This window comes from Schistocerca piceifrons, chromosome 5 (assembly GCF_021461385.2).
Source record: "Schistocerca piceifrons isolate TAMUIC-IGC-003096 chromosome 5, iqSchPice1.1, whole genome shotgun sequence".
NCBI classification, from domain to species: Eukaryota; Metazoa; Arthropoda; class Insecta; order Orthoptera; family Acrididae; genus Schistocerca; species Schistocerca piceifrons.
The window spans coordinates 475,581,046-475,602,197 of NC_060142.1; the positions used below are offsets into that span (position 1 = coordinate 475,581,046).

The 21,152-nt window shown below is 40.2% G+C and overlaps 1 protein-coding gene across 4 annotated transcripts in view; it reads left to right on the forward strand.

Moving 5' to 3' along the window:
• LOC124797992 (casein kinase II subunit alpha) overlaps positions 1-21,152 on the forward strand; it is a 70,075-nt gene that overhangs the window by 6,363 nt on the left and 42,560 nt on the right. For all 4 annotated transcript variants that reach the window (XM_047261174.1, XM_047261173.1, XM_047261177.1 and 1 more), the window contains exons 5-7: positions 12,580-12,774; positions 12,861-13,063; positions 13,145-13,293. In XM_047261174.1, the coding sequence (XP_047117130.1) occupies positions 12,580-12,774; positions 12,861-13,063; positions 13,145-13,293 (547 nt within the window). The remainder of the gene's footprint in view (positions 1-12,579; positions 12,775-12,860; positions 13,064-13,144; positions 13,294-21,152) is intronic.

The following is a 21,152-nucleotide window of genomic DNA, read 5'->3' on the forward strand; positions in this document are numbered from 1 at the left end:
TGCGCTGGGTGCAAGCAGAGCTTGCAGTTTGCGGAACTGTTCTCAGAGTTCATTGGGGCCTTCGGTTTGGAGCAGTTGGTGGGTCTCAGCCAAAAGCTCTGTGAACTCAGTTATGATCCTGACTGCAGATATCTGATATGAAACTTCCTGGCAGATTAAAACTGTGTGCCTGACCGAGACTCGAAATCGAGACCTTTGCCTTTCGCGGGCAAGTGCTCTACCAACTGAGCTACCGAAGCACGACTCACGCCCGGTACTCACAGCTTTACTTCTGCCAGTATCTCGTCTCCTACCTTCCAAACTTTACAGAAGCTCTCCTGCGAACCTTGTAGAACTAGCACTCCTGAAAGAAAGGATATAACGGAGACATGGCTTAGCCACAGCCTGGGGGATGTTTCCAGAATGAGCTCAGTTGGTAGAGCACTTGTCCGCGAAAGGCAAAGGTCCCGAGTTCGAGTCTGTCGGGCACACAGTTTGAATCTGCCAGGAAGTTTCATATCAGCACACACTCCGCTGCAGAGTGAAAATCTCATTGCAGATATCTGGTTCTGCATTGTTATATGAGGAATCTAGGACATCCCTCAATAGATGAGGAGTGCACTACTCAAAGGAAGCAGCTTCTTGGGTGGCAGAGCACATGTGGAGTGCATGTTGAAACCAAACCATGTTCAGAGTGATGATACTTAGACTGTCAAAATTTGCTTAGTAAATTGTTGAAGTGTTCATAGCAAAATTTTTTAATTTACTGCCCTCCATGAAATTTCTTGCAACCAAATGATTCTCAGGACCAAGAGCTGGGTGAAACCTGAAGTAGAAAGCTCAATGATATTAGTGATTCATAGGACATATATTGAAAAGACAAATTGGAAGCCAAGGAAGGGTAGTGTTCATTGCAGTTGACAATGTTTTTGTCTATTGAGGTTGAATTTGAATGTGGCAGGGAAGTTACCTGCTAATGTATAACAGGTCTAGCTGAAATAAAATTGTTGTATGTTTTTACCAACCATCCAATTCTGCTGTGACAGTTTAATCATTCTTTGAAAGTCTGCGGTCAGTAGCTCAGGAATACCCAGCCAGTGTCTTATTGTTTGGAGGTGACGTTAACCTACAGTGTATTGACTGGATCAGGAATACCCAGAAATTGCACTGTTGGTTGGAAGTGACTTGAACCTACCGAGTACGATGGGGACGTCAATTGATTCATAGCCCACATGCAACTGGAATACTTTAGACCTGATAGCTACAAACAGGCATAACCTTATTGACAGCGTCAATGCAGATAGGGATTAGTGACGATGATGTCATCCCAGTGACTAAGGTTACTAAAGCTAATGAATCAGTCAAGAAAGCTAGAAGAGTATTTCTGCTAGAAAGAACAGATAAGTAGTTGTTAGACCCCACTTAGACAACATTTGGTTCCACTATGGTGGACATAGAGCAATTACGGACAACGTTTAAACAGATTGTAAATTGTATTTGCCGAGTAAGTGGATTAGACTGAAAAAGTCCACCATGGTTTAACAACAATGTTGGTAAAATGCTGAGGAAGCAAAGGTTGTTGCACCCTTTATTCAAAAGAGTGTGCAAACGACAGTAGCAAAAAGTGAGCAGAAGTTAATGCAGCTGTAAAAAGATCAATGCCTGAAATACCTCCATGCCTTAGTAGCAGATCCTGTCTATAACCCAAGAAAATTCTGGTCCAATCTAATATTGTTTAGTGGTTCTAAGGTCTCTATCCAGTCACTTGTTCGCCAGTCTGGTGTGGTAGCAGATGGTAGCAAAACAAAAACTGAAGTTTTAAATTTTACATTTAAGAAATTGTTCATGCAGGAGAATCAGACAGACATGCCAAACGTCTGGATGGAATGGAATGGCATGTCAGTATTACTAAGAGTACTCTGTAGCATTGGCCCCTTACTTAGCTTGCATTTATTGTGAATCTCACCCACCCTGCGCAAAGTCTCAAGCGACTGGAAAAAAAGCGCAGATGATTCTTGTATATGAGAAGGGTAAAAGAACAGACCTGCAAAATTACTGACAAATATCCTTAATATTGATTTTCTGTGAAAATCTTGAACATATTCAGACTGGCCATTCATCAGCATGGATTTGGAAAACAGTAGTGTGAAACTGAGGTCTCTTTTCTCACATTATATCCTGCAAACCATGGATGAAGGGCAGTGGGCAGATTCCATATTTCTAGATTTTCGAAAAGCATTGGACACACAGCCCCATTGCAGATTTGTAACGAAAATATGAGCATATGGAACAGGTACCCAGATGTCATTGGCTCATGAGCATTCTTAACTAACGAAACCTGGTTTGGTGCTTAGACAGTGAGTGTTTATCAGAGATACAAGAGTGCACCACTTAAGTGTGATAGGACTGCTGTCGTTTTCTGTATGTATGAATGACGGATATGGTGAGTAGCAATTTGTGGCTGTTTGCTGTTGGTGCTGTGTTCACGGGAAGGTGTCATTGTTGAGCAACTTTAGGGTGATACAGGATGACAATACAAGCAGTGGGATATTTTTTTAAGTCACCCATCAGTATTGTAGGTTAAGACATTAGCTGTGTCACCCTGCAGCCATTCACTTTAGTGGACTCTCATTTGTGAGCAATTGATGAGACAAAAATTCAGAATTTTGCATCATGATAGATAGCATTTAAAAAAAAGTGGCATCATATTAACTGGTTGTGTAGTGCAACACATAGGGTAAGCCTTTCTGGTGCAAAAGGCTGTAGGTTTGAATGTAGTCAGATACTACAGTGTTTATTTTTAAATTATTATTGAAATGACTTGATCATTATTTTTATTCAATTAGTTGGTTTCAGTTCATTTTTTTATTTCTATTCTTTTGTCACATAATTTTGATCATTATATTAGCTTCTTTTTGTTATTATTTCTTTTTCATGTGTAAATATCCATGGTGATATTAGTTAATTTTGTGTGTTTCAGTTTTATTTCTTTTGTTTTGTCATCATATTTTTCCATCCATGTTATTGCATTCATGATGTCCATTTCTCATTTTGCTTGAATTTTGTGTTGCGTATAAGCCCTTCTTTCGTTTAAATCTTTATCTGTGTTATTTTGTCCAAAGTGCAGTAGGAATTTAGGCTATGTTTTAATTGTCTGTATCATAATTAACATAAAAAAAATGCAAATCTTGTAATGGAAAAATAGTTCTTGACATGATTGCACAATCAATGTAGATTATTTTGTCTTTTGGTTTTTAACCAGTAGATCGGCATTTCAAATACCTTAATATTACAGGAGGCCTCACCGTACCCATTACACCACGCTAAGACTTTCTAACCTAATGCTGTTTTTACTGCTATTGAGTATCATGTCAAATTCTGTTTTTCTCCTCTCTTCTCAGTTGTAAATTAGGGTCCACCAGGGTAAATGGCTGAATGGTGTGATACGTGGTCTCTTAGTCTACATCACCATAAAAATGGTTTTGCTCCCCGCCACTAGGACCTCTTCTTGTTAGACAAAATTTCTAGTTGGTGTGAATAATGGCAGCTAGCTCTAAATGTAGAAAAATGTAATTTAGTGCACAGCAGTAGGAAAAGCAAGCCCTGAGTGATTGAATACAGCATTAGTAGTGTGCTCCTTAGCACAGTTAAATTTATCAAATACCTAGGTGTAATGTTCCAGGGTGATATGAAGTGGACTGAGCATATAGGATTGTAGTAAGAAAGGTGAAGGTCAACTTCTGTTTGTTGGGAAAATTTTGGGAAAGTGTGGTTCACCTTTAAGGGAGATAGCATATAGGACACCAGTGCAACCCATTCTTTAGTACTGCTAGAGTGTTTGTGGTCCACACCATGTCAGATTGAAGGAAGACATCAAAGCAATTCAGAAGTGTGCTGCTAGGTTTGTTACCTGTAGATTTGAACAAGTATTATGGAGGTGCTTCAGGAACCCAAATGGGAATCCATGGAAGGAAGGTGATGTAGTTTTTGAGTAACACAATTGATGAAATGTGGGTAACCTGTTTTTTGGGGCTGGCTGCAGAATGAGTCTACTGTAACCAATGTACATTTCACGTAAGATCCAGGAAGATAAGAGAAATTAAGGCTCGTACCGAGGCATATAGACGGTCGTTTTTCCCTCATTCTGTGTGAGTGGAATGGGAAAGGACATGGCTAGTAGTGGTAAAGTGTACCCTCTGCCACTCACAGTACTGGCTTGTGGAGTATGTATGTAGATGTAATTCAGCAGTTAGGTTGTCTGTATTAAAGTGCATTCTCCAAAATCTAGGCAAAACTAAACGTTATGGTACCAACTGTCAGCTTTGACCAATGATTCATCAGGATGGCAGACACCCCGTTTCATGCTTATACAATACATGACCATGGCGTCACTTATTAGACCTGAACAGACACAAATAATATGAGGAATATTATATTGCAGAAACACTATGTAGCTAAAGAGACAATTGTGAGAATTAGGGTGGTACAGACTAAATAAGGTCCTAATAATGAACACACATCAAAGCAAGTACCAACCAGTAAATCAAGCAATCAACAAAATGCAATGAAAAAGTTGAAATAACTGGTATTGGAAGTTTCACTAGACCTATATAGATCAGTCCACAAAACCACTCAAAAAAATACAGTATTAACACTTCACCTGACCTATATAGCTAAAACTTAAGTCCACAGTACTGCAATACTAGAATTTGCCGATACAACTAATATCGAAAACCTAACCTTACCAATGTAGGTAAAACAAACTCCATGATTTAACGCGACCCAAAATTTCAATAAAAATTTAGATTTATCAAACACAATTATGCAAATCAACATGCCTACCATACATACTGCAATAAAAAAAACCATAAAAATATACTAACTAATCACTCAGCCAACACACAAATTTACCGATAGCAAAATTATGTCGACACACACAATCTTCAGAGGCCTAGACTTAGCAATCCAGGAACAGTTCTATATAGAATGCCATGTGTTGCCCTGCCGATGCCACCACACAATGGACAATGATCCAAGATGCAGTAGCTTTAATCACTCTCATACCTTCTCCACAAATGTAACACTTCACATATTTGGCAATTAAACCAAATAACAGTAGAAAGTTAATTGTGGTCAACATGTCATCACTCGCTGTGGCATAAAGAGCACTACTTACGAACTTAGTTGTCATATCCATAACTAACAAAATGAGACATAAAACTATATCTCCAGACTTTACAACATACTGCACTAATGATACCCAATCCGAAAATGAGTGTATTGCATGTAACTGCCAACATCAAAATAACACTCTAACAAATCGGCACTAACTCTTCCAATATTATTCTCACAAACATCACTAAAGAAGTTCAGTGAAACACTAACAGCACTCACACACAATTTACAAACATAAACCTCTCACATTTGAGCATGGCACCACGTGCTCCAACATATCCTCTGCAAACACAATGCATTTCCAATATGCCGTGCCAACACACACAATTACGTTAAGAGTCAAAGCAGGCAAGTGGTACTGCAAACTTTGATGTTCAGGTTAATACTCGTTATGGGGAGAGGGGATTGAGAGCATATTATGTTGCATTGAACTGTCATTGTGAAAAGAGCCTCTGTATTTTTGCAGTTTCCATAAATCATTGCAAATTAATTTTATGATAATTTCAACTAGGTCCCAGTTGACTTCCTTGTGGCAGTCGTACCCAGGTGTAGTGTACTTCGAGGGTTACTTATGTACAGCTGAACAATTATTGTGTCTGAACAATGTATTATTGCCACTTGTTTGTGTAATTTAGGCTCTTTCTTTGTGAGTTTATGAATCTCCATGAAAACTACTACATAAGAGCTGGCCATCAATACAGAAATTGAAATGGCAAGCTGTGCCTAGTATCACTGTGATTGAGATAGATTAAACTGTTCTGAGAACTTGTCTTTTGACTATTTTTTGAGAATATGAGAAATCAACATAATTTATTGGTTGCCGATGACTGTGCAGTTGCGTGCCCAGCAAAACAAAACATCAACAGCAACATAATTTGTTTTCATATGTTCTTGAATCTGTCTCTATTGCGTAGTATGCTGCTATTGCACTCCATGAAGTACATATGAGGTCTGTTTAAAAAATGCCGAAACTTTGCCCACAAAATTTTTCTGCGCTTACCTTTCACTTATTGTGCATGGTCGCCTTTGAATGACTCTCCTCCACAATGGATACACTGCTCCCAATGCCGTTTCCACTTCTGGAAACAGTCTTCATATACTTTGTGTTGGATCGCATGAAGTACAAAGTGCTGTCTGAGAATTCTTTTATCTTGTGTATTATTGCAAATCTTCATCCTTTAAACAGGGTTTCTAACCTTAGAAATAAAAAAGAAGTCCGCAGGGGCCAGGTCTAGAGGCACGAGGCAGCATAGTGATTTTGTTTTTAGTGCAGTGGTCATGCACCAATGAGATTAATGTATGCGTGCATTATCGTGATGCAAGAGCCAGGAATTTTATCACCCCTTTTCAGGCTATTTCCTTCTCACATTTTCTCGTAGACGTCGCAACAGGTTCCAGTAGTACCATCGATTAACAGTTTGTACCTGTAGCACGATTTCGTGATGAACTAATTCTTCTAAGTCAAAGAAAGCTTATCAGCATGGCTTTGACTTTTGACCTGTCCTGACGTGACGAGCTTTTTTTGGTCTTGGAGAACCTTTCCTGACCCATTGTGAAGATTGAACGTTGGTCTCAACATCTTAACTGTACACCCACATCTCGTTACCAGTTATGATTCTCTTTAGCATCATCTCATTCTCATTTGTGCAATACAAAAGCTCTTCACAGATTACGAGGCAAAGATCTTTCTGGTCTTGACTTTTGATGTGAGACTAACTTGCCAGCAACATGATGCATTCCAAGATGCTGTCAGAATTTCATGACATGATCCAGCGTGAATGTTATATTCTTCTTCAATCATCGGACAGTCAGTCTTCAAATGGCTTGCACAATTTCATTGACATTCCAGGACACGAGTATTGTTTGTAGATGTCAAAGGGCGTCCTGAATGAGGGTCGTCATTGACTTCCGTCCAGTCATTTTTAAACTGTGTGAACCATTCATAACAGTCTATAGGCTTCCCGCATTATTTGGCGTGTCTCTGTAAAGGTTTTTTTGAGGTCCACGCAAAATTTAATGCAAACACATTGCTCCTCTCACTCCACCATCTCGAAGTTCACAAACAGTGCGACACAACTTTCTACTCAATGCAGCACTGAACAATAACTGACATACAGCAATGAAACTTTCAGCAGTTACATATTAAACACAGGCATGTTCAGGTACGCCAACCTCGTCTCGCTCCATGCACCATTGCCTCGAAATTGAGTGGTCCGGAATTTTTTGAACGGACATTGTATTTAATCAGATTACATTTGATGGCCTCTTAACTTTCCTCTTGCTGTTTATTGTATGATATGGAATTTTAAGCACATTGTATTGTGGACATTCCAATGAAAATTTGTACCTCAACTGGCTCCATTAGCACTGAGCTTTCATGACAACTGGTTCTCTTATATGTATTATGTGAGACAGCATGTATACACAGCTAGACACCTGTGCCAAGGGTAAACTGTGGTAACTCCTTGAAATAGATGCCCATTTTTTTACTAACAGATAATGCTATATAGTTTCATGCTAACTATTTTGATACATGGAATCCCTAATGGATGTTAGTGTGAATAGATTTTTCACTGAATCACTGTTTGTGGTCTTCTTGCTTTGCTAACAGTGGTAGCCACCGTACATTGCTGGGTGTCTTGCTTTTATGAGTTGTATATTTTTAGTAAAAAAATTTTTGCTCAAGGTTCTTTATAAACTATTTATTTTCTTATTTACGTTTTTGTTAAGTGTGACACATTTCAAAACAGTCATTAGATCTAAAATTTTTATGCCTGTGGTGTTTTCTGTTGGGTGTATGTAAAATATTTTGTTTTGTCAAGGAAGACAACTACTGTTATATCCTTTTGTTAGCCTTTCTTCGCTGTCTGTAGATAATACATTCGTACGTCTCCTGTGTACATTGCTGTGAACTTTACCAACAACTTATTCCATTAGTATTACCTGGGGATATGAATACCCCCCCCCCTCTCTCTCTCTCTCTCTCTCTCTCTCTCTCTCTCTCTCTCTCTCTCTCTCTCTCTCTCTCTCTCCCCCCCTCTCTCTCTCTCTCATATATATATATATATATATATATATATATATATATATACACACACACACACACACACACACACACACACACACACACACACAAAGATGATGTGACTTACCATACGAAAGTGCTGGCAGGTCGATAGAAACACAGACACATACATACATACACACAAAATTCAAGCTTTCGCAACAAACTGTTGCCTCATCAGGAAAGAGGGAAGGAGAGGGAAAGACGAAAGGATGTGGGTTTTAAGGGAGAGGGTAAGGAGTCATTCCAATCCCGGGAGCAGAAAGACTTACCTTAGGGGGAAAAAGGACGGGTATACACTCGCGCGCGCACACACACACATCCATCCACACACACACACACACACACACACACACACACACACACACACACACACACACATCCATCCACACATATACAGACACAAGCAGACATTTGTAAAGGCAAAGAGTTTGGGCAGAGATGTCAGTCGGGCGGAAGTAAAGAGGCAAAGATGTTGTTGAAAGACAGGTGAGGTATGAGCGGCGGCAAATTGAAATTAGCGGAGATTGAGGCCTGGCGGATAACGAGAAGAGAGGATATACTGAAGGGCAAAGAGGATATACTGAAGGGCAAAGAGGATATACTGAAGGGCAAGTTCCCATCTCCGGAGTTCTGACAGGTTGGTGTTAGTGGGAAGTATCCAGATAACCCGGACGGTGTAGCACTGTGCCAAGATGTGCTGGCCGTGCACCAAGGCATGTTTAGCCACAGGGTGATCCTCATTACCAACAACCACTGTCTGCCTGTGTCCATTCATGCGAATGGACAGTTTGTTGCTGGTCATTCCCACTTAGAAAGCTTCACAGTGTAGGCAGGTCAGTTGGTAAATCACGTGGGTGCTTTCACATGTGGCTCTGCCTTTGATCGTGTACACCTTCCGGGTTACAGGACTGGAGTAGGTGGTGGTGGGAGGGTGCATGGGACAGGTTTTACATCAGGGGCGGTTACAAGGCTAGGAGCCAGAGGGTAGGGAAGGTGGTTTGGGGATTTCATAGGGATGAACTAAGAGGTTACGAAGGTTAGGTGGACGGCGGAAAGACACTCTTGGTGGAGTGGGGAGGATTTCATGAAGGATGGATCTCATTTCAGGGCAGGATTTGAGGAAGTCGTATCCCTGCTGGAGAGCCACATTCAGAGTCTGATCCAATCCCAGAAAGTATCCTGTCACAAGTGGGGCACTTTTGGGGTTCTTCTGTGCGAGGTTGTGGGTTTGAGGAGATGAGGAAGTGGCTCAGGTTATTTGCTTCTGTACCAGGTCGGGAGGGTAGTTGCGGAATGCGAAAGCTGTTTTCAGGTTGTTGGTGTAATGGTTCAGGGATTCCGGACTGGAGCAGATTCTGTCCATTCGCATGAATAGACACAGGCAGACAGTGGTTGTTGGTAATGAGGATCACCCTGTGGCTAAACATGCCTTGGTGCACGGCCAGCACATCTTGGCACAGTGCTAACCGTCTGGGTTATCTGGATACTTCCCACTAACACCAACCCGTCAGAACTCCGGTGATGGGAACTTGCCCTTCAGTATATCCTCTCTTCTCGTTATCCGCCAGGCCTCAATCTCTGCTAATTTCAATTTGCCGCCGCTCATACCTCACCTGTCTTTCAACAACATCTTTGCCTCTTTACTTCTGCCTCGACTGACATCTCTGCCCAAACTCTTTGTCTTTAAATATGTCTGCTTGTGTCTGTATATGTGTGGATGGATATATATATATGTGTGTGTGTGTGTGTGTGTGTGTGTGTGTGTGTGTGTGTGTGTACCTGTCCTTTTTTTCCCCCTAAGGTAAGTCTTTCCGCTCCCAGGATTGGAATGACTCCTTACCCTCTCCCTTAAAACCCACATCCTTTCGTCTTTCCCTCTCCTTCCCTCTTTCCTGATGAGGCAACAGTTTGTTGCGAAAGCTTGAATTTTGTGTGTCTATCGACCTGCCAGTATTTTCGTTCGGTAAGTCACATCATCTGTGTTTTTAGATATATTTTTCCCACGTGGAATGTTTCCCTCTTATATATATATATATATATATATATATATATATATGGATTTTCTTTTTTTTTCTACAGACACTTCAAGCATCCACAGCGTACTTTTTCCAACACTTTTGTGTTTCTTGTTACAAAACCATAACTGTCAATGTGATGATACCTACCTGCTTTTTACTTTTGTGCATGTTGGGACAGCAGTTGATTTTGGACTTGTTACATAGCCACAGCATATTCTCTAACACTCTTCGACATTGTGGCAAGTACTCAGCATCAGCACTTCTCTTTTATCTTGCAACACTCCCATTAGTACTATGTAGTCTTTCAGAGAAATGCATACATTCCATTTTTCTTGTGAAGTACCCCTCCTCTGTGTATTAATTTACCAGAGCAATACTTGTGCAGATTTGAGTTCTGTAAGAGATCATTATTCAGTGGCGGTAGGATTCATGTTGTGAATAAGTCTGATCTCAATCTTGGTAGAATTGTCATAATGTGATAAAAAATGGCCAATGTAACTTGTTCCCCAACAGCAAGTTTGTAAACATGTGAGCTCCATTTCACTTTATTTTGTTTTTGTCATACATTTAGATGTTGATGTATGTTAACATGTATTTGGATTTGGTGATAGGAACTTCAGATCAGTGTCAAACTTTCTTCTCGTATACAATACAATGTGTTATATCTTGAAAGAATTTGTGGTCTTTGATGTAAAATCAAAAAGATTTGAATGAATCTATGTACTTATTTAACAGAAATAATTAATTATTAATAATGTGAATTGGATAGATAAAAAACTATTCAACAAGCGGTGGCAGGGTGCAGGCACCCCCCCCCCCCCCCCGCCACCACACACACACACACACACACACACACACACACACACACACAAAAGGATTTAACTTTTACAAGCTTTTGAAGCCAGTGGCTCCTTCATCTGATGGAAGAGTTGAAGAGGAAGGAAGAGGGGTGAAGGAAAAGGACTACAGAGGTTTAGGGAAAGGGGTACGGTTTTGAAAAGATACCCATAATCCCGGATCGGGGGAGACTTGGCTTCTCATCCTGTTCAGTAAGTTTCTCCTGACCCATGATTCTTGGTCACTTTTCTAAAGTATACCCCTTTCCCTAAACCTCTCCAGTCCTTTTTTCTTCACACTTCTTCCTTCCCTTTCAACTCTTCTACTAGGAGGAGGAGCCACTGGCTCTAAGCTTGTGAAAACTAAATTCCTTTTGTGTGTGTGTGTGTGTGTGTGTGTGTGTGTGTGTGTGTGTGTGTGTGTGTGATTTTTTATTTATTTATTCATTTTTTTTGCCCCCACTGCTGCTCAGTGAGTAGATCTCTTTCTGTCAATTTACATTATTTTCTGTCTACATTTCACTTCAGGTTAAGTCATTACAGCAAAGACTCAGGTATTAGATTAACAGCCATTCTCTGAAACAGTTCCAGAAACTTTTCAGTTCCTTAAGCTGTGTTATCACTCATTTCACACTTAGTTTTGATCCAGGAAATTGTTATTATTATTGTTATTGTTAATGTTATTATTTTCTCAATTTTCTGCAGTCTGCTTCTAAAGTGCTTTGTTGGCTCTGGTGGTGAGGCACATCTTTGAGCAGTACCTTTTTGCATCAGTGACATGTTCTCTGTTATGACACTTTCTCAATTTCACTCTAAAGATAAGTGCATTCTCTTAGAAACAGCTTAGTTGGTGAGTGATGCTCTACAGAATAGTAATAGAAGGGGATTAGAACTGGAAAAGGTGTCGAGACTTTGTGGATTTGGACAATTTATTGCAAAAATTCAAATTTCTGTTTTTGTATTCTTTACATAAATATTCTTACATGGTCTGTTCTTAGCATCGTTGAGGGCCGTAGAATGCTTAAATGATCAGGAGGGCAGCAGCAATTATAATTTCCAGAGAAGAGTTGTGTAATTTGTGACAGTTGTAATTAACCAGAAAAACTGGTAAATGTACTGGATGAGTGGTGGTATGTATGGGCAGTGGGCTTAAAGTTAAAATTGATTTTTAAAATTCTGTGAAGTTTGGTTAAATATATCATTAATTCTGCCTCTTCTCTGTTCCTCTCTGACCGTCACCCACTTTCTTTCATTACATATGGCTTTCTGAAAGACGAGTGGTAGTTTAGTTCAGTAAGAGATATTGTAAACTTGCTATAAAATTTTAGTTTGTGGAAAGTAATGTAAACATATTTGTTTCTTAATCATATTTATAATCATGTAATTAAGTCTTAGATTGCGGAGTTATAACTACTGTCCTGGTGATTTTAAAATTTGTGTGACTGCAGTTTTGTATTATATACTCTACTGTGCTTATCTTTACAATTGCACAATTTCATTTTAGGCTCTGGATTACTGCCACAGTATGGGCATCATGCACCGCGACGTAAAGCCTCATAATGTTATGATTGATCACGAAAATCGTAAACTACGCTTGATTGACTGGGGACTGGCAGAATTTTATCATCCAGGACAAGAGTACAATGTCAGGGTGGCTTCACGATACTTCAAAGGCCCGGAGTTACTAGTAGATTATCAGGTATATTCTGCATAGATTACATAAATGTCAGTTTTTGTATAATGTGTATGTGTGGGCGTGTATTCACAAGTGATTTTTCATTGTAGATGTATGACTATTCATTGGATATGTGGTCTTTGGGCTGTATGCTAGCAAGTATGATATTCAGAAAGGAACCTTTTTTTCATGGTCATGATAATTATGATCAGCTTGTACGAATTGCTAAAGTTCTTGGAACTGAAGAACTGTCTGAGTATTTAGAAAAATATCACATAGAACTGGATCCTAGGTTTCACGATATCTTAGGCAGGTATGTGAATGGTTTATTCTTCATAGAATGTGAAAGTGTAGATTTTATTTAATAGTAACTCTTAACTGACTTTCCTGACAGGCATTCTCGGAAGAGATGGGAAAGATTTGTGCACAGTGAAAACCAGCATTTGGTGTCTCCAGAAGCTTTGGACTTCTTAGACAAACTGCTACGATATGATCATTATGAACGTCTAACAGCACGAGAAGCTATGGAGCATCCTTATTTCTGTAAGTTATAATCTTGAATCATCTCCTCCTCCTCCTCCTCCTCCTCCTCCTCCTCTCTCGCTCCCTCCCTCTTCCCCCCCCCCCCCCAATCCCCTCCCCTCTTATCTATATATATCACTTCATTCTTCATTTTTTTAATCAGTGTTAAAGAGTAAGGTGGCTTTCAGTTATTTGTGTCATTCAGTACGTAATACAAAATTTTCCTTGTAATTGGAGACTGTAGTGTGTGTGTGTGTGTGTGTGTGTGTGTGTGTGTGTGTGTGTGTGTGTGTGTGTGTGTGAAATTAGCTGCAATTTTTGACCTTTGGCTCTCTGGATGCTGTTGCCCAGGTAACACCAACAGTGGGTTGGTTTTTCGTACTGTGCCCCCAGTTATTTGGTTGGTAAAGTGCCCCTGTTGCCGTGCTGTGGATAAATAATACCTTGTGGTTTTGTGCAGTAGACGTAGTTGTGTCTGTCGGATCTTGTTGTAAAATGGTACTTTTTGATGTTGAAGTGTTCTGCAGTCATCAGGTATCGTGAACAAGTGTTTTGTGTTGGGATTACTAGTAATAGAGTAGCATGTCTGAACAAAAGAGGTACAGGGAAAGTGGTCGTCCAAGGACATGTTCCCTAGCTATGAAGATAATGTTCTACTGCAAAATACTCTTCCAGATGACAGTGCACCATACCACTCTGTTGTGATGGGTAAAGCTCCAACAGTGCAATAGAGAAAAGCAGATATTTTGCTCTGGGTGCAAAGAAATGTTCCACTGGACAAAGTTGAGCCTAGTGTGTATGAGGCAGAGTTAAAGAAACTTGTAGTGCTATACTAGCCCAAAACTCCATACTACTTGGTGAACTGGCTGATGCTCCGGTTGGGAATATATGGGCCCAGGTGAAAAGTAGTGTGGCAAAAAGACAAGTAGTAGTTTACGCTCAGTGATTTTGAAATGGCTTCTTCCAAATGTGGTGTAACATTTGGAAGAAGCCATTTCAAATGTTACACCACAGGACTGGCTATGAGCTGTTAGCCATACCCAGAAGGAAGCTGAGAAGACAGGAATTCATAAAGGACTGTGAAGAGTGTTGAGTAATAAACAACTTCTTTTATTGCCATGTTAAAAATCTGCTTAGTTTGCCAAAACACAGCAGAGTTTACAAATGTTAATATCACTGATATTCTAATAATTGAAATTGTGACGGAATCATGAAGTATTGTTGTTAAACTAGCAAATGAGGACAAGAATTGTTGAAAAAGTTCATTCTTAGAGTAAAAATAGATGTTAAGCTTCTTTACTTACATTGTTGCAAACTCCACAGCAATTCTTGTTTCGATGACCCTTAAAAATTACATAATTTAATTGAAAAGTTCTGTAGTTCTTGAATATTGCAGTGGATATGAAAGTTTTGCCTTTTGCCAAGTCTGTCTGTAATCTCTCAAACAGTTTGAGGTACAAAATATTTATGAATAATTGTTATGGAGCACTTTAGATGCATTGTTTCCTTGAGATTGGAAACGGATAATTATGTTCTTCAAAGTTTAAAGAACATTGCATTATGTCATCTACATTTCGTATACAGCAAATTGATGTAACACAGGCAAATTCATAACGATCCATATTTTTTGCTGCAAACTTTAAGACGTCCTTGCATAGCTTACATAATCTCGAAATATCACGATAACTATGATCATTAATGAAATAATAAGCTCATAATGAAGCTGGCGAATTAAGCTATAAGCTGTGTGAGAATCAGTTTTTTTAAAAAAAAGACTGCAGATCAGTCGGATTGTGTGCCTTGCAGTTCACATAGATAAGCAAGCCTGATAGCTTCTGCGCCAAGTAGACGTGTCGTTGTCGTTGCCAGCTCGCACACTCAGCACACCCTGGCAACTACGCTTCCCTCCATTCACTCAGTACCCAACTATCAAAAGTCTCAAATAATTTTCAGTGCACTATAACTGTTAACTCTGCAATTTGCGTGTTGCATGAATATTTTGTAATTGCCTTATTTTAAAATTTATCTTGGTTTATTTCTGACAGTATTTGCTCTAGTCTTTCGCTCATTACAAATTTACACTGAAAGTAATGTTTTGGTTTGTCCTCTACACTTTCTTCCTATAATTAAATTTGTATTATTTGGCATGACATCTTCCACTGCCAGAATGAGTTTCTCGCTCTGCAGCAGCATGTGCACAGATACGAAACTTCCTGGCAGATTAAAACTGTGAACTGAAATTCGAACTTGGGACCTTTGTCTTTTGCGGCCAAGTACTCTACTGACTGAGCTGCCCAAGCACAACGCACGACCTGTCCTCTCAGCTTTACTTCTGTCAGTACCTCATCTGGAATCTTCACAGGGGAACTTTGGAAGATAGGAGATGAGGTACTGGCGGAAGTAAAGTCATGGGGCTGGGTCATGCATGAATAGCTCGGTTGGTAGAACACTTATCTGTGAAAGGTAAAGATTCTGAGTTAGAATCTCGGTCTATTGCACTGTTTTAATCTTCCAGGTAGTTTCATCTTAAATTGCCTTTATGCAGATGAACTTCACATATTCTATTGTGTCATAAACCACCTTATTGTAGGTTAATTTTTATTTGGGTGCCCATATTCTTCTATTGAGTTGCAACAGAAGCTTATTTTCATTAATTATAGAACACTAAAGGGGAGTGGATGTTCCATTGCTATTAAACAATTGCAAAGTTTACTACACCATATTTTATTCGGTGGAACACACAATTTATAGGTCATGCATTTAGTTAATTACCATTATTATATTTGCAATGATATGTTAGATACCAAATTAAGTACAAAATGTGCTGTTCTATACTGTACAGCACTCATAAATATTATGAGGGTATTGTAATCTAGAGTCAATTCTCTTATCTTTCTTGCATTTTATTGTGTGTGTGTGTGTGTGTGTGTGTGTGTGTGTGTGTGTGTGTGTGTGTGTGTGTGAGAGAGAGAGAGAGTGAGAGAGAGAGAGAGAGAGAGATATTTGACAGCTCAGTCAGCACATTCGATCCACCTTGGTTAGATCTTGATTGATGGCACTCTGTATTTGTTTGCTGGCAAGCAATTCTATAGGTTATTATGATGAACACATTGTGATAAGTGTTCTTGTTTTGTGTGCATTACTTTGTGTTGTGTGTCACATGCTTTATTTGGTTTTGCATATTATAGGATTATTCACGAAGTGAAGGTATTTCAACAGAAACAAGGGTGATAGCAGTGACAAACCAGATATATAATAACTGTGTTACTGTAACTCTGTGACGAGCCTCTGAAAGTTTGTCAGAGTTCTTGTTTTCCCTGTATACCTACCCCGTTAAGTACCAGTAGTGTGGTCACAGGGCACATGTATGTAAGGGATTGACAGTTCATGAAGTAAAACTTCCTGGCAGATTAAAACTGTGTGCCCGACCGAGACTCGAACTCGGGACCTTTGCCTTTCGCGGGCAAGTGCTCTACCAACTGAGCTACCGAAGCACGACTCACGCCCGGTACTCACAGCTTTACTTCTGCCAGTACCTCGTCTCCTACCTTCCAAACTTTACAGAAGCTCTTCTGCGAACCTTGCAGAACTAGCACTCCTGAAAGAAAGGATATTGCGGAGACATGGCTTAGCCACAGCCTGGGGGATGTTTCCAGAATGAGATTTCCACTCTGCAGCGGAGTGGAAATCTCATTCTGGAAACATCCCCCAGGCTGTGGCTAAGCCATGTCTCCGCAATATCCTTTCTTTCAGGAGTGCTAGTTCTGCAAGGTTCGCAGAAGAGCTTCTGTAAAGTTTGGAAGGTAGGAGACGAGGTACTGGCAGAAGTAAAGCTGTGAGTACCGGGCGTGAGTCGTGCTTCGGTAGCTCAGTTGGTAGAGCACTTGCCCGCGAAAGGCAAAGGTCCCGAGTTCGAGTCTCGGTCGGGCACACAGTTTTAATCTGCCAGGAAGTTTCATATCAGCGCACACTCCGCTGCAGAGTGGAAATCTCATTCTAGTTCATGAAGTAGTTGTCTCGTGAACAGCTGTATTATAAGGGATTGGCAGCTCATGAAGTAGGTCTCTTGTGGACAGGTGTACCAGTCTGTCACATGCAACGTGGTGCTGTAACTTCTTGTATTCCTGGGAGTAAAGAAGGTACAGGCAATTTAATTAAAGACTGTGCTTTTAATGAAGTGAAGGCAGTACTTTGTTCATTACAGCAGCTTACCTCCATTCCTCATGTCCACAGTATAAAAGTACTTCAGTAGTGAATGGCAAACACATTGAGATCATTGCTTCTGCCCCAGTAACCACTGTGTCAGCTGTGAAAAGCTCAGGCAACACCATAAAGCAGTGTGCAATGAAACTTGGATTAAAACAAATCAACAAACACCTAGAAACGAGACGGATGTCTGAAGTTGCCTGATCTTGTTTTCGGAATGTTGCCATAGAATTCAAAGAAACAAAGGTGCAGGAACAGTTAACTACACAGATTCGCTTCTGTAAGCACCTAACTCCTGACTGCTTGCATTCTTAGCAGCAAAATGCTGTGAATCCTTTTTGATAAATTGCTTGCATACAGCAGTGGAACATAAACAGATTCAGGATTCATGCAGAGGAACTGAGTTGTAGCCCAGATAAAGCCAGTTGGTATCTGCGACTTGTATCGGGCACCAAGACCCCTTCAATAAGTGGCTGTGGTCTTCATAAAAGGAAGGACTCGGTGGAGAGAGGACAAAACATTGTATGGCCAAGTGGTCCACTATTTGGATACAAATAGCAGATTAAGGATTCAACTAATAGAAAGCAAGCCACCAAAATAGTTATTTTGAAAGGATGATTGGATGCTGTATAGCCAACTGGTTATTTCTTAACCTTCTGACAGGCAGGAATGAATGTATCTACATCTATACTGTGCATGGAAAGAGGGTATGTCCCATTGTACCAGTTATTAGGGTATCTTCCTGTATGGATGATCAAACTGCAAACGTCAGGCTACTGATGTGTACACACCGAAATCTAATGGCTGTAATGAGGATCTATTTTTCATTGGTCGGGTAAAGGGTTCCACTTTACAGGGGATCAACAAAAATATGGAAACACCAAAATCACAGTTCACTTGTGTGCCGTAATGTGGTGTAGGTAAACCGTCTGTATCCAAAATAGCTTGCAGCCGTCTCAGAAAAGATAAAAAAGTACTGTATGATTTTTGAAGGGAATTTCATAGCTTTCTTCCTGCAAAATGGTGGCATGTTCAGGTAATGATGATAGAGGTGGATAGCAATAACATGCCAACTCTGCAAAGTAGACCACAAAGACTCGGTAATATTGAGATCTAGTGACTGGTGGCCAGGGGAGATGTGACAATTCGTCCTCGTGCACACAACAACCATCCTGGATAATGTGAACTGTGTGAATAGGTCCCTATCCTCGGAACACTGCATCACCATTGGGGAACAAACATTTTACCATGGGATAGGCCTGATCAGCGAAAATTGTCACATAATCGTTAAGAGCAATGCAGTCTTGCAAGGTAACCATGAGGACCATGAAATACTACAAAACCCCTGCTGAAATCATCACTAAATCCCTGCCATGTTCCAATCTTGAGAAGTAAGATTGTCCATAAGTTGGAAACAGTGTGCATCAAGACTTATATGTCCAAATGGCTCTCTTCCACTGGTCCATAGTCCATGTTATGGTTTCAGTACCACATTTTCCTGTTCCTACCATTTGCATCACTTGCACTTGGTTTTGGAATACCAGCTCGCCCTGGCAGTTTCCAATGTATGAAGCTACCTTTGTGTTTTGATGCTGACAGTGTTTGCGAGTGCAAATTCAGTTAGGCAGTGACTTTTGTTGCTGTCGTCCTTGTATTTTTCATCACAATCCTTTTCAGTGACCATTTGCCATGATCACTCACTCTCTTCCATCCACATTGTGTCTTAATGGATGTTTTTCTGCTTTCCCTTTACGCAATGTAATCTTGAAACACCACACACTTCGGGTTTTTGATATGAGAAATCCCACCGCACAAGTGCCAACAATTATCTCGTATTTGAATTCACTTGGCTCTGATATCATGCACTCACAACTACACAGGACATTGTTCAGGTGCCATTTGTGGTCTAACACCACAACCTGCTGGCTTGTCTAGCTTCTGCATTTTATGTTCAAGCTTGCATTTCTTGCAGTATTTCCATGTTTTTGTCCAATCCCTGTATATTATATGTTGCTGTGCAGGCCTGTGCTGACTCAACTTCTAAGAACCTTGTAACATCTTTTCATAATGAGTGCCAAATGCTATGAAATTAGAGACCGAGCTGAAATTATGATATGAAATTGTGAACACCATGTACCCTTTCATGAAGTCCACAATGTAATGTACTGTGAGATGTCTTTCTCCTGACCAATGAACCATGCAAAGACTGAATAACAGAGGAACATTTCAACAAAGTGATAAATCATTGTTGGGCAAAATCCTTCCTTTCATCATCTCACTCGAGAACCTGCCTTTCATCTCAACCATCGCCAAGAGGGGCAATTGTGACTTCTGATCCAATGACAAATAACTTTAAAAGGTGGATCCAATACACTCTGTGGCTTATGACATGGCACAGTCAGGATGAAGCGTAATAAGCCATTTTGTAGCACCTCAGAGAGACAACTTTAAAGAATCCTTCTTCACCTTGTACAGTGTGTGTAAATGGAGCTTGTAGGGAAGTGTTGTTTATTTTATATAATCCTTCCTGTATACTAGTGTTTTAGACAATTTTGAGCCATCCTGTCAAGACACATTTGAACTAGAGAATGACGTTCCTCATTAAAATTATCTAAATATTCCCATCTTCGTTGCACTATTGTGTAGTGTAACCTCTACAAGAAGGAAGCCAGTGTGGTGCTCCTTATTTGTGGAGGAGTTTATTGTAGTTTGCTTCTCTTCAAATACTGCCACTGCAAGTTCAGTTCCAATTAACGTGTAAGAGAGTGGAGGCACAGACAGCATATTCAGACTTGAAAGTTCCTTGCAGAGGTGACTATGCATAAAAATTCCACCATTCTGGATGCTTATGTAATCTGCCTGCATGTATAGTGAGGTACACTATTCTGCACATCAAAGAGCTTTTAGCAACATAAATCCAAGGTCCTGCAAGTCACTCAACTTCTTGATTTGCTGGATTTGCAAATGCTGGGAAGTAGACAGCACATGTGCTCAAGTTTAGCTTGGCTCTCTTGCTGATTTACCTGGATTATAGTGTCCAGGTGTATAGTTCAACAAGACCAAAATGGATGAAGGTTATGGTTGCTATCCACCATGCCTTTGCACTGGTTAGCCCGCAACTGTTCATTCAGTAGCCACTCATGATGCATCAGGCTAAGGCTCTTGTCTGACTCTTGGATAATTTGTGTGCCACCTGGTTGGTTGCCCAATGGGGGAAATTTCTCACAAGTGACAAAGCAAATGCACACCAGTTTACACTGATAAGTCTAAGGAGGAGGATTAGCTTGGCTGACCTGTGGCTCAACCATATTCTCATGGTCCCCTTACTGAAGGAATTTGTCTGTAAAACGTGATCAAATGAAGCGAATGAGATGTAGTATGTAATTTATCTCTGCTTAGTTTCTCTTGGTGCACTGCAAGTCAGCCAGAGCATGTACTTGTAGAAAATTCAGTCTGATCCTTTGTGGACAGTCTCCTATGCTTCAAAGGTCTGGGGAAGGATGTGATACTGTACTAGGTCCAAGGTGTGTGTGAAATCGGAGGAATGAGCTGGCAGTTACAGCAGTCATTGTTGCACACTACCCAATGTTGCAGTGTGAAGTCTTCCTATGTGAAATGACACTGTTGACACGGGTCTGTTTTTTGACAGGATATGTGGTTGAAAGTGTGAATTG